The 18,098-nt window shown below is 44.6% G+C and overlaps 1 protein-coding gene across 1 annotated transcript in view; it reads left to right on the top strand.

Moving 5' to 3' along the window:
• The window catches only part of DTD1 (D-aminoacyl-tRNA deacylase 1), a 175,391-nt gene that overhangs the window by 18,293 nt on the left and 139,000 nt on the right, over positions 1 to 18,098 (top strand). Inside the window, exon 4 of the mRNA XM_027624254.2 lies at positions 10,007 to 10,113. Coding sequence (XP_027480055.1) covers positions 10,007 to 10,113 — 107 coding nt within the window. The remainder of the gene's footprint in view (positions 1 to 10,006; positions 10,114 to 18,098) is intronic.

Here is an 18,098-nt window from a genome sequence, read left to right as displayed (position 1 = left end):
TCTCAGCTCAGGTCTTGATCTCAGGGTTGTGAGTTCAAACCTCGAGTTGGGGCTCACAATTAAGATTGAATTGTTTGTCTTTTTTTTTTTTTACTGAATTGTAAGTAATTTATAAATTCCAGATACCAGACCCTTATTAGTTATATGATTTGCAAATATTTTCTCCCATTCTGTGGGTTGTCCTTTCACTTTCTTGATAGTGTCCTTTGATGGACAAAAGTTTAAAAATTGTTTTTTTCTTTCTTCCTTCCTTCCTTCCTTCTTCCTTCCTTCCTTCCTTCCTTCCTTCTTCCCTCCTTCCCTCCTTCCTCCTTCCCTCCTTCCCTCCCTCCCTCCCTTTTTTTGGCTCAATGTGGGGCTTGAAATCATGACCTGGAGATCAAGAGTCTCATCTCCACTAACTGAGCTGCCAGGCACTCCCTAACATATTTTTTTTTATGAAGTGTAGTTGACATACAATATTATATTAGTTTCAGGTGTGCAACATAGTGATTTGACATTTATATACATTAAAAATGCTCACCTTGATATGTGTTGTTACCATCTGTCAGCGTACAAAGTTATAACAGTATTATACACTGTAGTCCCTGTGCTTTACTTTATATCCCTGTGACTTATTCATTTTATAACTGACAGTTTGTATCTCCTAATCCCCTTCACCTATCTCACCCAACCCCTACCCCTAACAGTTTTTAATTTTGATGAAGTCCAGTTTTATTTTTTTTTTCTTTTGTGTTTGGTTTTATATCTAAGAAACCATTACCAAAGTCCATTGTCATGAAGGATAACCTTATGGTTTCTTCTCAGAGTTTTACAGTTTTAATCCATACAGGTAGGTCTTTGATCCATTTTGAGTTAATTTTTGTGTATGGTGTGAGGTAAGGATCTAACCTCATTCTTTTGCATGTGATATCCAGCCTTTCCATCATCATTTGTTGAAAAGACTATTCTTCCCCATTGAATGGTCTTTGTACTCTTGTTGACTATATATGTATGGGTTTATTATGAACTTTCAGTTCTGTTTCATCGTTATGTATGCCTATTCTTATGCCAGTGCTTACAATGTTCTGATTACTATAGCTTTGTGTAGTAGGTTTTGAATTGAAAATTGTAAGTCTTCCAATTTTGTTGTAATTGATTTTGAATAGGTAATATGATCAGATAGTTCCTACATCAAAATGATATGGAAAGGTCTGCCTTGGGAAGCCATGCTCTCACTCATGTGTCATCCACTCTGTTTCCCTTACTCTCTGTAGGCAAGCACTTTTAATTTTTTCTGTCTTTCTAGTGTTTCTTCATGCACATGTGAGCAAAATATGAATATATGTGTCTTTTTATACAAAGGTAGCATCTTTAACAAATTATTTTAAAAAGGATTTCACAGTGTGTTCTAGAGATTCTTTCCTTATTAGTTCATAGAGAACTTCCTCACACCTTTCGTAACAGCTGTGCAGTGTTCTGTAGTGGGAACAGAGCCTAGCTTATTTCAAATCTTATTTAATCTGTATTGTTGGACTCCTTGGGTTGTTTCTGATTTTGGCTCTTGAAAACAACAGAACAATGGTGATGCAATGAATAAATTGTACATAGGCATTTCATGTTCAGGCAGGCATACCTGGGGATAAATTCACAGAAGTGGGATTGCTAGATAGTGCTCGATGGTCCTCTGTAGGCGTTGACCTTTTTTCAGTGTGTGAGACTGACATCTTCTTCACTGTTTTGTTAACAGAGTGTATTTTATCTAGAATGTTGTCTTTCTTACGGGTGAAAATGGCATCTCCTTTTAGTTTTAATGTGCAGGATATGGTTGAACATTTTTCAGATCTTTGCATGATATGTATTTCCTTTCCTATGAACTGTTCATGTGCTTTGATCAGGTTCTTTATTTCTGTGAGCTTTTAATATGTGCTGTGAGTTACAGATATTTTTCATCCATTTTGTCATTTGTCCTTTGTCCTTGCTTTAAGGGTTGATTGCTGATAGACCTTTCTTTTTTTTTTAATTTAATTTATTTATTTTAAAAGATTTTAATTTATTTATTTGAGAGAGAGAAAGAGTGAGAGAGAGCATGAGCAGGGGGAAGGGGAAGGGGGAAAGGGACAAGCAGACTCCCCGCTGAGCAGGGAACCCAATGTGGGGCTTGATCCCAGGACCCTGAGATCATCCTGAGCTGCAGGCAGACACTTAACCGGCTGGACCACCCAGGCGCCTGCCTGCCTGCCTCCCTCCCTCCTGCCCTCTCTTCCTCTTAAAAATTTTATTTATTTATTTTAGAGAGAGAGAGAGAGAGAATGATCAGGGACGGGGGGGGAGGGGAGAGAGAGAATCCCAAGCAGATTCCATGTGGAGCTCGGAGCCATGACCCTGAGATCATGACCTGAACCAGAACTAAGAGTTGGATGCTCAACCAATGAGTCACCCAGGTGCCCCTGTGTTTTTGTTTTGTTTTTTAAGTAGGCTCCATGCCTAGTGTGGAGCCCAACACGAGGCTTGAACGCACGACCCTAAGATCAAGACCTGAGCTGAGATCAAGAGTCAGACGCTTAACTGACTGAGCCACTCAGGTGCCCCAAGGACAGACATTTCTGATATTAATTTTTTGAAATGTCTGTTGGATTTTGAATCATAGCTTCTTAGGATTTCTATGACATTTCCTACTCCAAAGTTACAAAGAAATCTGGCTATTTTCCCCCCCTAGTGCTTTTATGCTTTCATTTTTATTTTGAAATCCTAGATCCCTTTGGAGTTTATCTTGTATACAATGTAAAACATAGATCCAAAGTTTATTTTTCTCAGGTGTTTATGAAATGGTTTCCCAAAACATTTATTTGAAAACCATCTTTACCTCCACTAATCTGAGATTCTGACTTTATCCCATATGAATTCCTGTATGTGTTTATGAGCTATTAAGTTTTGTTTCTAGTCTTTTTTTTTTTGGTCTATTTATATGATGAAGACACACTTTCAGTTATTGAGGATTTTGGTGTGCTTTCATATTGGGTAAGGTGAGTCTCACCCACATTGCTCTTTGGAGTTTTCCTGCCTATTCTTAATTGTTTTTCTGTATGAATTTTTAAATCAGCTTGTCTAGCTCCAGAAAATAATCTGTATTATGTTTATTTGGATCACACTCATTGTATAAATTCATGAATCCTGTGGTGCATGATGATAATCACCCTCTAGCATATTCCCTTATCTCCTTTGACTGTTTTGTGGCCATGGGGGCTCCCCGCTCAGGGGAGGGTTAGAGTTTACAGGCTTAGTCCTTCCAGTCTGCCTTTGAGCCTCTCTGAGGCTACTTCTGCCATATATATGTTTTTTCTTCCTAGAGACTCTGAACTGGGTTAGAACCCTGCTGTGAAGCCACTCCAAGGCCATTCTCTTCCAAAAGTGAAGACTTATTCCCTAGCCTGTGTCCCAAACCATGTCCAGTCACATCACCCAACCCAGCACACCAGAGGTTCTACAGTGAGGCTAAGTGATGATATTAATACACTCCTTTAATATAATACATAGGAAACTCATAATAAAATGCCAACAACATGGAGATGCACTGAACTTGAATGTAAACCTTCTTCCATTATTACAGTCCCAGGGAAAACTTTAGGTCAAGTTTAATTCTGTATCATATTCAGGTATAAAGGAATTAAAGTCTAAATTCAAACCCCATGGTCTGATGAGCTCAGAAGCCGTTCTTCCTGGTTTCTTATTTTGCTGCTCTCGATGGAAGGGTGTCCTTGCCTGGTGGGGTCCAGGCTCTTCCAGCACATCTGCACAGCCCTGCACAAGGCTCCATGTAGGTCCTCTGGGACCTCAAACACTGCATGTCCCTACACAGGCTCCCTGGTGCCTCAATGAGGAGACCAGGGAGGCTTCCATGCAGTTATCCCGAGCAGAATGATGCCATGCCTGGGACCCCAGCAAAGACCAGAGATGTCCAAGCAAAGCCTGACGGCCAGAGAAAAACCTCGCCTTCAGCCTCCCTGTTAGGCGAGGAGGGCTATGCCAGTTGCCTTGAATCTGTCTTCAGAACTTCAGCTCAGATGAGAATTTAACCCAGAGAGAGGTTAATTTTGGGCTATTTCCCCTGGCAGCTCCTGTTTCCAGCTCTTTGGTTTGGAATTGGGGTGGTCACTTGGTGGCAGATGCCCTCACCTGGGAGTAGGCACTTCATTTCCATCCTGGGCCACAGGGCCTGTTCCCCAGTTCCTCTGGCCATGGAGTCCCAGGCCTGAGACATCTGCTGCCTGGAGGAGGTGTTCTCTTGAGTGGATTGAACAATGCAGAAACAAGCAGAGACCCCTGATAAGGGGGACTTGAGCCTGAGGAGGAGCCATGGGATTCCAGGAATTGCCTTTCCAGTTCCCTCCATGGCCCTGGATGTGGAATGGAACCTGCCAGTGTTTCTAATGCTGCTGACTGAGGTCTAATGTGGCTGACAGGGCCTGTCATGTGCCCCTTTTCCTGCAACTGAATCCTTTCCCCAGCCAAGTCATTTAGGAAATGCCGTTGCTGGAGCTGCTGGTCTTTGCTGATAGCTCCCAGAGCCCTGGCCTCTGCTTCATAGGCTCCCTTGAGCCAGATCAGCCCACTGGGGAATCTGTGCCCTCCTGGTGGGTGCCCCGAATCAGCTGAGCTGAGCCCTCTGGGGAGGTGGGGCCGGGGGCACACTACCCTCAGAGGAACAGTTCCATGCTGGCGGACAGAGCTACCCTAGTGCCTGTGGCCCACCAGGGTCCACTCCCCCAGGCTCCAGGCGTGATGCAAGCTTGTGGGTCTAGACCAAACTCCATTAGCTGCAGTGGCCCTTGCCTGGCCAATGCTTATTTTGAGTCTCCTGGTTCCACACATTTGCTTGATTTCTTGGTTCCCAGCTGGTGCACCTAATGTTGGAGCCTCCATCAGTAACCTTCTTCCCTGCCTGCCCAGGCTCTGAACAGCTTTAAATAGAACGAAGAGGAAGCCTGGGTGGTGAGGACTTTGCCTTAGTGACAGGGGGAGCTGCCTTTGGGGATGTGCTCAGGTGGGCTGGCCCAAGGCTCAGGACCTGTCCCCAGAGGTAGGCCAACTCTCAGCCTGGTCATGGCTGTGCAGGCTGGCTGTGGAAAGTGTATGGGCTTGCTCCCAGCCCGTCCAAGAAACCATCAGGCCCTTTGTTCTCCATTTTTCTTCAGTAGCGTGTTCTTTCAGTGTGGTTTTCTTGTCCCCTGCCCCCACCCCCATTTGCCCATATTCTACCATGGACAGCGGTGGGAGTGACAGCAGTAACAGGGACCCAGATTTCCTGCACCCTGACTGCCAGACTGTGGGCCCAGGGCCATGCCTGTACTAACATGCATCCTCCTTGTGGTGACTGTCCTGCTGTCATCCTTGAACCAGCCAGGGCATGGAGAGGTGGGGCAGGGCTTCTCGGGGAGTGGTGACCATCATCAAGTATTGTTCAAAGGGGTGGGATGTCAGCCTTCGCAGGTGAATGGGGTGCACTGGTGTAGAGCCGGTAGAGGCCTTGGACAGTGGCTGCTGGAAACCAGGTCACAGCAGGTTTGGGGCTCCAGCTGGAAACGCGTGGCACAGACGTGCCTGACGTGCCTCTCTGGCTCTGGACAGAACCCTGGGACTTTGAGTTAAGGACGACTTGATTATATCACCACTGGAGCCCAGCGGTAGTTCTGCAGATATGTTTCTGTTTTTTAAGATTATTTTTAAAAATGTTTTTTATTTCCTCTGGCCAGTATAATTTTTCATGGGGCTTTACTGTTTGATTTGAACTGGAAAAAATGTTCCCATTTTAAGACCTCTTAAAACATGTCTTTGGATTTATTGTCTGTACAAATGGAAATTCAGATAATAGTTCTGTTCATAACTGAAGAAAAACTGGAAAAGAAAATAAATTTCTTGCTACTTGGAGTGATAAACATGGTGAAGCGTATGCTGTATATCCTGGCAACAGAAATTCAAGGTCGGAAATAATTCCTTTCCTCCTGAATCTGCCTTCAGCTTCCCTGAGGAGAGCAGCGGCTGAAATTTGCTACTAATTGTAGCCATAATTTTAGCATGCAATTAAACACATGATTTCCTTCCCAGCTGATGTCTTTTAGCTAGTCTGACATGGATAGAACAAAAGCCCTGTAGATTTAAATGGCCGCTTCAATTTGATAGGAGTTGAAGAAAAGTCACCATTGTTTGAGCACGTTTGGCTGTGCGATAGGACTGGTTAATCTTGCCTGTAAAAATGGCAAACAGCTTGGGTGCTTCTAATGTAGTTTCTAATGCTGCTGCCTGAGCATTGAAGAGAACCGGCCGTTGGTATGCCCATTTTGCTAAGACCCTCCATGAGGTAAGGATCAGTGGAGGGAGTGATACTGGGGAGAGGAGTCCGAGATGGAAATTGTGTGCTTGTGGTGGCAGGAGCAGAGGTGCATGGAGGTCACCTCATGCGGTAGTGGTCTGGTGTCTGAGGGAGCCCAGGACCTGAGAGCAGAGCCGCTCTCCAGGGAGGGAGCCAGGGAGGCCCCAGGCTGGCCTGCCCTGGCCTAGTGTGTCTATTTGGTGCTTTTCTTTTCCTTGGTCTCTCTCAGAGGGTCATCTGCTCTGTAAAGGATGTTTTGTGTGAAATTGGGGCTCCTTGCCCAGGGGAGTTTGGGAACTACCAGGGTAAAGAAACTAAATAGGTTTCTCTACTCAAGGACATCTTTTTTTTTTTTTTTTAATATTTTATTTATTTGACAGAGAGAGACACAGCGAGAGGAGGGAACACAAGCAGGGGGAGTGGGAGAGGGAGAAGCAGGCTTCCCGCCGAGCAGGGAGCCTGACGCGGGGCTCAATCCCAGGGCCCTGGGATCATGGCCTGAGCCGAAGGCAGACACTTAACGACTGAGCCACCCAGGCGCCCCTACCCAAGGACATCTTGAGAGTCTGTTACATGCTGCTGTGCTTTGTGATTCTCTGAAGGAGAGTTCAAACAAATGTGGTTTTCCAAAAGTATGTGACTGTAGCATTCTTTGTTCAAGGAATATGTGGCACGGCACAGTTTGGGAAGCATGGTTATGGTTGTATGGAACCTCTTGAACAGGACTTTTTATAACAATGAACATGAACAAGCCTTGAACATGACTTTTTATAACAATAAGAGCAAATGCTGATTTTACACACACCATGTGTGAGCCGTCGTCCCAAGCACTTGCATGCACGGTCTCATTAAATTTTCCCCATGTTTTAGGTCCTCTTGTTAGCATCCCTGTGATACAGGCAAGAAACTGAGCCATTGGGAGGTTAAGAAAGTTGTCCAAAGCCTCAGAGTTTGTGAGGGCTGGGCCTGTCCCTCTCTTCCAGCCTGTGTGCTGGTTGTCCTTCAAGTCCTGCACCCTGTGTAGCCTCATCCAAGAAGCCTTTCTGATTCCTTCCCTCCCCAAGGAGGACTCGGACCCTTCTCTGGTCTCCAGAGCCAGAATCCCTCAAGGTCTCTGCCATACTGCATTGTCACCACGATGTGCCCAGCTGTGCCCCATCCTGGACCACAGGGTTCATGAGTGCCAGGGCTGTCTGTGCCTGGGAGCTGAGTCTGTGGTCTCTAGCACCATGCCTGGCACATGGTTGCTGTGAGTGAAAAGCAGTGAGTGGTTTTCACATGTGGACTGGGTCTCATATGCTCTCTTTGTTCCTTAATGGTAGGTGGCAGCAGAAGAGTTCCTGATAGTTCTGTTTCTGAGGACTCATACTATTTTAATTCTGGACCCAACTCTTTTCTTACTTTGGATTTAAATTGATAAATTTAATATGAGTAAATTTAATTGATAAATTGTCAAGACCAGTGTGTCCCCTGGAGTAAGTGTCTGTATGTGTCATCGGCAGTGTTTAAGCCCGAGGCTTACCAGCGGTACTTGGATGGATGGAGTCAACATTCTCATACTCCACGGCGTCATCTCTAAAGGCGTATTCTTGGCTTTCTTTATAAATGTAATTCAGCATTTGGGATTGGTCAGACATGATTGAGTGGGTTTGGGTGTTAGCAGGTTTGGACCAGGATGCAGAGAGGAGCTCTTTCCGGGGCAGCCCGTGGCCATTTTGAAAGGAATCCTGGGGAGCCTGGGATGGTTCGCACCGTGAGGGAGCAGGCCCTCCCTCCCTTCCCACCTCACCCTTTTCCTTTATAGTTAACTTGTTTGAAAATTTTAATTATGAAACATACAGAAAATAGATGCTAGTGTACTCACTACCCCAGCTAGTCATGTTGGTCTGAGGTCTGTCTCTCTCAAATCCCACCATCCCCTGCCTTCTCTTCGGTGTGAATGTGGTTCTTGTCCCGTGTTTGGCTTTTCTCTTTCCTGCTCATGTTTTTTTTCATTTATATATATCTCTCTCCATAAATAATATAACTTGTTTTGGATATTTGAAAGTGTCATATAAATGAATAAATGGTATAAAATGATATGTCCTTGTTGCAAGTTACTTTTTTTTTTAAAGATTATTTTATTTAGAGAGAGCATGCACATGTGCACACATGCAAGTGGGGGGAGGGGCAAAGGGGGGGAGAGAGACAGAGATCTGCAGTGGACTCCCTGCTGAGCGTGGACCCCCCCCCCCAACATGGGGCGTGATCCCTCGACCCTAAGGTCATGACTTGAGCTGAAATCAAGGGTCAAACCCTTAACCAACTGAGCCACCCAGGCGGCCCAGCAAGTGACTTTTTAAATATCACATCATGTGTTTGAGATTTGCCTTGTTGACCCATGTGGCTGCCACATAGTATTCCACTGAAGAATTAGAGTTTATGCATTCATCCCCCCAGTGAGGGACAGATTCTGTCCATTTTTTCTGTTATAAACACTGCCAGACTGAACACCCTCGAATATCCTTTTTTTTTTTTTTATGTTATGTTAGTCACCATATAGTACATCATTAGTTTTTGATGTGGTGATCCATGATTCATTGTTTGCTCCATGCAGTACGTACCCTCCTTAATACCCATCACCGGGCTAACCCATACCCCCACCCCCTCCCCTCTAGAACCCTCAGTTTGTTTCTCCGAGTCCATAGTCTCTCATGGTTCATCTCTCCCTCCGATTCCCCCCCTTCATTTTCCCTTCCTTCTCCTGATGTCCTCCCTGCTATTTCTTATGTTCCACAAATAAGTGAAACCATATAATAATTGACTTTCTCTGCTTGACTTATTTCACTTAGCATAATCTCCTCCAGTCCCATCCATGTTCATGTGAAAGTTGGGTATTCATCCTTTCTGATGGCTGAGTAATATTCCATTGTGTATATGGACCACATCTTTATCCATTCATCTGTTGAAGGGCGTCTTGGCTCTTTCCACAGTTTGGCTATTGCGGACATTGCTGCTATGAACATTGGGGTGCATATGGCTCTTCTTTTCACTACATCTGTGTCTTTGGGGTAAATACCCAGGAGTGCAATTGCTGGGTCATAGGGTGGCTCTATTTTTAACTTTTTGAGGCACTTCCACACTGTTTTCCAAAGTGGCTGTACCAACAGTGTAAGAGGGTTCCCCTTTCTCCACAGCCTCTCCAACGTTTGTTGTTTCTTGCCTTGTCAGTTTTTGCCATTCTAATGGTATCTTGTGTAAGGTGTACCTTACACCTTGTAAGGTGTAAGGTGTAAGGTGGTACCTCAATGTGGTTTTGATTTTGTGTAAGAATTTCTGAGTAGACTCACCAAGGTGGAATTCCAGAGTTGTAGTTTGTTCAAGCATCACAATGCCCCCCAAAGTGGTTAAATCAATTTACCTTCCCCCCATTCTATAGTCCTGTAAGCCCACATTTCTCGACCCTGGTGTTCCCAGATCTTTTCATTCTTGCCAAGTATGTAGGGCTTACAGTGGCACCTCTGCTGTTTAATTTTGCATTTCCCTCCCTACTTACGGTGTTGACCACCTTTTCCTGTGTTTACTGGCTAGTCCTACTCTTCATGTTTCTGATTACATTGATCTAGGTGACTTTTTAGAAAGAGAAACCTCTCATAACTGTTTGTGTTGCTCTTTCAGATGGCAAGTTTGGTGCCTACATGCAAGTCCACATTCAGAATGATGGGCCTGTGACCATAGAATTGGAGTCCCCGGCTCCTGGTGCTGCTACCTCTGACCCAAAGCAGGTAAGCCTGGACTCTGTTGGGGTCTGTCTCCTGGCTTTTAGCTTTGATTGAGTCCCTCAAGCAGTTCTCAGTCTGAGGTGGAGGAAAGACTTCATTGTAGCAACCTAATATCTCTTTTAATACATCCCTTCCCAAGAATGCATCTGTTTACACTGCATCTCCTTGGTGCTGTGGTAGGCTGGACAGCACTTCTCCCTTACCTCTTCCTGACTTTGGATTCCAGAGAAAATGTCCTTTTCCAAGAGCCCAGCTCTTCCCTGCTGCGAGGTGCCTTAGCCCCCACATGCCACTGGGTGGCAGCAGAGTAGTGGCACAGCTCCGCTGAGGCCTGACCTGGCCTCTGCACGGGTTTGGAACAGTTACCAAGAGTGGGTTTTGTCCCAGGTGTGGGTACCTGTGCCTCCCGAGGTTCTTTGTAAATCCTTATTTTTCTAAAGTACTGTCTGACCTGGATTTGCTGCCAGCTCTCTAAGCTTTGAGGAAGAATTTTAATTAAAATAGAGAAAGGACATCTGTGATAGTTTTTGCAACCTGTATGGTTCTTATAGATGCTTAACAGTTCTTGAGGCTTTAATTAATGTGTCCACTTAATAGCCTTCGAGACACGTGGGAGCAGGCAGAGGAGTGAGAACCGAAGGGACATTTCTGTTCTTCCTTCTCCCCTTACCCTCCCTCCCTTCCTAGGATGCTGTGAAGTGAAATGATGCAGTAAGTGGGGGAAGTATTAGATAAATATAAAGCTGTATGACCTGTTCAAAGTTACAACGTTTCTTTCATTGATATTTATTGAATAAAATACTTTTGAGATACTCTTTTCACAAGAATAGAGTAGGAGAAGATAGCAGCCCATAGTCTGAATCCTTTTGGACAATGTCTGATATCAAAATAGTCCCCTGTCCAGCACGGGTCTGAGGACTGGTTGCCTCATGCATCTGCCACTGCAGAACTTCTTACGAAGATGTTATTGTGACAGCCAGTGGGACAGAGTACTAACTCTGTCAGCCTTACAAAATAGCTGATGTGAATTATTTTGTGCCTACTTGCTTATAAATTCACATTTAAAATATGGGAGGTCCGTGTGTATGGCCGAAGTTGATCTAAGACTTGCCATCAGTATAACCTGATACCGTCCAGAGTAGGATAGCAGACTCTCCTCCTCTTTGGGTGCTTACTCTTATCAACCGAGAAAAACCTAATAGTTATGCAAAATCAGACTGGTTTAAGTCAATTCACAGCCTGCAGTTGATGGTCCTCTCCAATGCAGAAAGCTAAAAGGAAACTCCTGCCACCCCACCTCCACACATTCCCTCTGTTTTCTTTTTTCCTAAATTCATGGGATTACCATTTACCTTGTCAGCCAGGCCCAAATCTCGTGTCATCCTAATTTCATCCCTGCCTCTCCCAATACAGTTTCCTATGTGCTGATGCTGCTCTAATGTTTCTTTTTTTTTTAAATGTAGTAAGTAATTTAATCTTTATCATAGGGTATGATGAGGAAATAGGGGCACCATGCTTAAGCAGTAACTTAAGGTCACATAGCTGCTAAGAGGCAGAACCAAGAGGCAAACCCAGTTTTCAAAATCAGGAAGCAAAAAATTATGCCTAAAATCTGAGGTCACTGACATTGTTTTTTGAAGAGAAATCTAATAGTCTCTGAATGCTTGCCACCTCCCAGCCGTTTTTGGAGAAAAATGCCTGTGGTTCCTGTGCTTTGGGGGCCATGGTTTATTTTTATTTTTAAAATTTTTATTCCATTTATTGAAACTAAAAAAATAAGCAATTTACCCGTGGGTGATTTTTTTGTTTCTTTGTTTGACTGTTTTGTTTTGTTTTTTTCTTAGTTCCAAGTTATTATTTTTAAGGGGAACATAACCTTTCTTACTTGTTGCTGATACTTTGGGTTGATAGAGAAGCAGGAACATGTCTTATATAGTAGTGCTGGACTTCAAAGGTGGTAATTGAAGTTCCTGGAATAACTGTAACATTAAAGAAAATCACAAGTGAAAAATCCACTTGAAAATTTAAATGTTTTATTTTATTTATTTATTTTTTTTAAAAGATTTTATTTATTTATTTGACAGAGAGAGACAGTGAGAGCAGGAACACAAGCAGGGGGAGTGGGAGAGGGAGAAGCAGGCTTCCCGCTGAGCAGGGACCCCGATGTGGGACTCGATCCCAGGACACTGGGATCATGATCCTGGGATCATGACCTGAGCCGAAGGCAGACGCTTAACGACTGAGCCACCCAGGCACCCTAAATGTTTTATTTTGAAATAATTGGAGACATGAGGAGAAGTTGGAGTCACAGTTCCGCTGGACGCTTTACCCAGCTCCCACTAACTTTATTGCCTTACATAATCATAGTACACTGATGGAACGCTGAGATTAATACTGATGTAATATTGTTAATTGATGGAGGAATGTTGGGGTTCGGAGCCAATGGCCAAGAAAGAATTCTTGAGACGTCTTCAGTGCAAAAAGGGAGTTTAATTAAAGCATGGGGACAGGACCCGCGGGCAGAAGGAGCTGCACTGGAGTTGTGAAGAGCAACTGATGATATACGTTCAAGTTGGGAGGGCGCTGGTAAGTCTCTAAGGAATTTTGGAAGCAAGGATTCCAGGAACCAGAGGGGGCTAGCTATTGTTAGTAAAAGGTCATTTATTACCAGTAAAACCCTAGTCATGAGACCCTGTAGATGGATATCAGTGGGCCATATGCTTGGAGGATGGTTGCTAACATGTATCTTGGGGGTAGAGATAAAGGAAATTTCGAAACGAATTTTTATATGTTATAGGATCTGGGAGGTTGGGATAAAGTTAAGCTGAGATTGTCTTTTGCCCTTAGCAAAGTATTAACATCGAGGCAGCTGAGTTCCTACAGGAATGTCACTCTGCCTGTTTCAAGGACGTGTCAGGGGGCTGTGAATAGTGAGGAAATTTTAACTTTTCTTTTGCCTTTGTTTCCCACATCATTAACTACACTACAAACCTTACTTAAATTTCACTAGTTTTTTTTTTTTTTTTCCTTCTAATGTCCTTTTTCTATTTCAGGGTAATCAACATTGCATTTAATTGTTATTTCTCTTCTCTAATCTGTGACAGCTCCTCAGTCTTTCCTTGTCTTTCATGACCTTAACGATTTTCAAGAGTACTGGCGTTTTGTTGAAGATTCCTCAGTTTGGGCTCTCTGATTACACTGAGGTTATGTGTTTTGACAGGAATATCAAATAGCACAATAGTGATGTGCCTTTCTCAGTGCATCATAGAGAAGTACATGAGACTGATCTGTCTTATTACAGGTGGTGTTAACCTCGATCCCTTGGTTAAGATGAAGTCGGCCAAATTTCTCCACCCTACGTGGAGTATTATTAACCTTTCCCCCTCATCTGCTCTATTGCTTGTTCATAACAGATGGCTGTCTTTCTGCTTCACAAAGAAGCCATCGGATGGCATTGACCTTGCTTCTCCACCCGCCTCTTCCTGTGTATGTAGCAGAGCTGCCCTTCTTTGTGCTGAGGCCAGTGCCTCCCCTGGGCCAGGATTGCCTCTATAATTTGTGGGGCCCAGTGCCAAATGAAAATGAGGGGCCCCTTGTTAAAAAATTATAATGAATTTCAGGACAGTCACAGCGGATCATGAAGCCAAGGGTGAGCCCTTCTACAAGCAAGGCCCTGTGAGCCTGTATCTGGTGGAGCCAGACCAGCCTGGGGTGTGGCGCCCCTCCCGGCCTCCCCTTTACCTTCTTGGCAGCCTCCATTAAGCCCTTTGTCCTCTTGTCGGGTCAGTCTGTCTCTCTCACTCATCCAGCTAATTCCTGTGGCTTTTAAATATTCCCGAGCATTCCAGTTGAGAAATGCCTCCATTTCCTTTCTGCTTGCCGCCTGCTCAGTGTACTGTAATCTGCAGAGGCTCCTGCCGAGGCCCCCTGAGCTCCATGTTGCCTGATTCTGTGCCTGGTAGGCACTGATCTGGCTGCTCAGCAGCTCCTACCACTGTTGCCGCTTGCATGGTCTTGAATCTTGTTTTCTGGGACACCGGTGGTTCTCTCCCAGGTTTCCTCTTGCCTCTGCTCACTCTCTCTAGTTTGGTGTGATTGCTGTCTTGTAGTTCTGATCTATTAGTCTGCTTTAACTCTATTTGGAGAAAAATTTTAGTCCAATTTGTGTTTTCATTCTAAATCAGTGCCTCCTCTTTATAACATAAAGATATATAAGCATGATTTCTTTTTAACATCTAATGAGGCATGCTAGCTTATTAGAGTAAGAAAGTCTTTTTTTTTTTTTTTTTTTTACTGTTTTATTTTTAAGTAATCTCTACACATGTGGGGCTTGTACACCTGTGGGGCTTGAACTCACAAACCTGAGATCAAGAGTCACGTGCTCCACTGACTGAGCCAGCCAGGCGCCCCAAGAAAGCCTTTTATTTTAGTTATTTCTGAGTCTTTCTTTTAGGAACGGTCTCTTCAAATGCATGTATCATGCTGTATTAATTTCATTTGTTTTACTCGTTAACTGGCCCCGGAGTCTCAGACCCTGTGACCGCGCGCAGATCTGTGTCCTCTCGCTGTCCAGTAGGTGGCGACAAGTAGACATGCAAGGGCCCTGGTGATGGTGGGGGCCAGCCTCTTTGCCTGTGGTCTGTCTCTGCCTTTCCATTCTCAGGAAGACTGGGTGTTACATGCAACTAATGAATCGTTGAACCCTACATCAAAAACTAATGATGTAGTATATGCTGGCTAAGTGAACATAATAAAAAAAATAAGGGGGTTCCTCTTTGGGCAAATAGCTAATTTGCTTGCTTTTGTGTTGGTAGGAAGACTGCAGCCAAATTGTTTTCACTGATAGATAAGCATGCCTTTTTGTCAGTTGAGCTTTTAATTCCAAATGTTTTATTTTCTCAATATAATCCAATTAGTAGTGAAAACTATGTACATTATAGAGAAATAGTTCTTTTGGCAAGTTTTAAAATACAGGTTCTTTAGGGGCTGCCTTCAGCTCAGGTCATGATCCCGGAGTCCTGGGATCGAGCCCCATGTCAGGCTCTCTGCTCAGCAGGGAGTCTGCTTCTCCCTCTTCGCTTCTGCTCCCCCCCCCGCCAATAAATAACTAATACAAATCTTAAAAAAAATACAGGTTCTTTAAACCATCTGGACAAATGCGTGCTCTCTGTGTGTGTGTGTGTGTGTGTGTGTGTGTGTATTTATGCATCAAGTGTCTTTTTAGTACATGACAGTATACTGGGCACCTGATGGAGAGAAAGAAGTCCTGCAACCCAGTCCCTGCTCCCAGGGGTAGATCTGGGGCAATGTAAACCTGGAAGGTTAATAACAGCAAGGGGGGTAAAGAGTAGTATATGACAGCGTAGGACGGGTCACAAGACCATCATGTCCTGTTCTTCCTTAAGGCCCTTCAGCGCCTTCCAGATGCTTTTAGATTATCTAAGTTCCCTCCTGTCACTTAGCATGCCTGAGTGCCCAGGCTTCTGTGGCTCCGTCCACCCTGCTCCTCAGCCATCTGCCCCTTGGTCCCTACACCTTACCTGCTCTGAGAACAGACTGAGCTCTTTCCTACCTCTGGCTCCTGTCTCAGTGTCCGTGTTTCCTCCTCAGAAGGGATCCTCTGATCCCATCAGGTCCCGAGCAAGCCCCTGCCAGCTACTCTGTCACCATACCCTGATGATTAATTTCATAGCACTTGGCCTTCTGTTATTATCTGCTTGTTTCCTTGTTCTTCCTCTGTCCATTGCACTCCTAGAACTCAAGCTCCCTTGGTCTTGTTCACTGCCATGTCCCAGGAGGTGAGCCTGGGTTGCGTAGTTTGTTTTGGACTTCTGTGTCATGGGCCGGTGAGCTGTGCTGTCTGTGAATGTCCCAGGTTCCGAGAAGGCCGATGCCACTGCTGGGGCGGTCAAGCCAGGCCGGCCTCCCAGGGGATCAGAGGTTTTCACTGACCTTTAAGGATGCGGAGGGGAGGAGGCATTCTCGGTTGTTGTTCCCAAACTTCCACTTCAGTGAGGGGTAGATTCTTATTTTCACGAGTCCCAGAGCTCTGTTTGGGTGATGCAGTTACTTGTTGTTCGTGAAGCCTGAGCTGGTAAAGGTGACTGGTGGTCTGCCTGCCTTAACCAGGTCTCTGCTTGTTCTTGGAACTGGCAGTGCAGCCTCCGCATGCTTTTCTGTGGCTGCATCGGCAGCATGCCCCATACATTTATAGGCTGCTCTGTGGGTCCCATGATGTATTCTGACAGAAGAAGTTGCAACAAGAGCATAATGTGTTTGCTCTGAAAGATATTTCCAAAGGGAACAGGGCATGGAAGCAGTAGCAGAACCACCAGCTAGAAGCTCTCTTCCCTGTTGCATTCTTGCAGAAGAACACGATTCTGGGAGGAACATGCTGATGATTACCTAGAAAAGATTGCTAGTGCATGAGTTCTTCTGTGGATGGCTAGATATTGGGAGATTTCAACACCCTCCTTAGCCATTCCTGATGGGAGAAGCTTCTTCCTGCTCTTGCTTTAATTTAAATGCCCTTCCTTTTTAAGTAGGGGGTGTTTGCCAGGGTCTCACAAAGAGGGGGTTGCATGTATGTGTGAGCAGATGGGGAGGGGCATTTTGTAATTGAGGGGCTATTCCCTCAGGCCCAGAGTCCACCTAGTCCATAGCATTGCCATTAATTATTTATATTTTCATTTATTTAGTGTGATTGAAACCCTCACTTAATTGAAATGCTGGAAGGAGTTGAAAAAATGAACTTTCAAATACACATCTTTGAACTAGCTCACGTGTTTATTGACACATTGCTGGGCTAAGTTGACCAGTGAAAAATGGTGCCAGAGCTTTTAATTTTATGCTTCTCTGAATATCATCATCACTTCACCTATAACTTTCTCCATAGACTTGTCTTATCATCAAGGATCCATCCCTATGCCTGGAAACTTTGGAATGCCTGGATTGAGACATTTATGGCTTCTGTAGGATCAGAAAGAAATACGTAGGGTAGAGAGGTGGGTGGGGAAAGAGCTCCGTTTGGTTTTATTTATTTGTACTTCCAGTGACAGGGTAGCCTTTTTAGTAATCCGTGCTATGGAATCCTGAAGGTGAAATGGAGGATAGGCAGCCTACTGCAGGTGCACCAAGGTGGGCTTTTCATTCCTGCATGTTCCAGTTTGAGGTTCAAATTTAATGAGAATTATTCTCAATATAAGGAAGAATTATGTTGATGCCCGTAAGTTTGCATTTTTTCATAGAACTACATTTATTTAGTGTAGGTCTTTACTTTTTTATTCTTTTTTTTAAGGCTCGAACTCCACGTGTGAGTTCCCTATCTCTATTAGTTTCATCTCGGTTTTTACATGAACTGAGCCAGGCTTGCGTTGTTGACTTGCCACAAGGATGTGCTTCCAAGTCTGGTTGCCAAAATGGTACCCAGATCCTCTCCTTTATTCCAGTCATTAGTTCATTTTGTCACATTGATATATCAAACAAATGTTGACTTAGAGTCCTGTTTTGTTAATACTGAAATGTTACTAAAACAGAAGCAGAAACTTAGTAAGAGCTTCTTCATTATGTTGTTTTTGTTGTTGCTGTTCATCTTTGTCAGGGTATCATGGTGGGAGTGCTGGTGACCCTGCATCCTGGGACTTCGCCTGCCACACAGGCTTTCCAACAGGACAGGGCTGGTACCTGGCCAGACCTCTTGGGCTACAGAAATCACCCTTATTTTTCTTCCAATGTGAACACTCACTTTCCTGAACTAGGAAGGCAGCATAACCCTCTGGAGGGTGGGTTGGGTATGGAGGCTGGGTGGGCTCTTGACCTCCCACAGCCCTGCCCTCTGCTCACCAGCAACCACAATCTCTGCTGAGTCCCATCAATGCGTGTGAGGGGGCACCGAGCCTGGGGCATGCAGACCTGGCTGGTCAGAAAGGTTGGAAACCTTGAAGATGTTTCCAAGCAGGCTGGCTTCTTCCTAGTTGGGGGAGCTGCGA

This window comes from Zalophus californianus, chromosome 8 (assembly GCF_009762305.2).
Source record: "Zalophus californianus isolate mZalCal1 chromosome 8, mZalCal1.pri.v2, whole genome shotgun sequence".
Classification (NCBI taxonomy): Eukaryota; Metazoa; Chordata; class Mammalia; order Carnivora; family Otariidae; genus Zalophus; species Zalophus californianus.
Note: the sequence above shows the minus strand (reverse complement) of the source record. Positions and strands in the feature narration are given on the sequence as shown.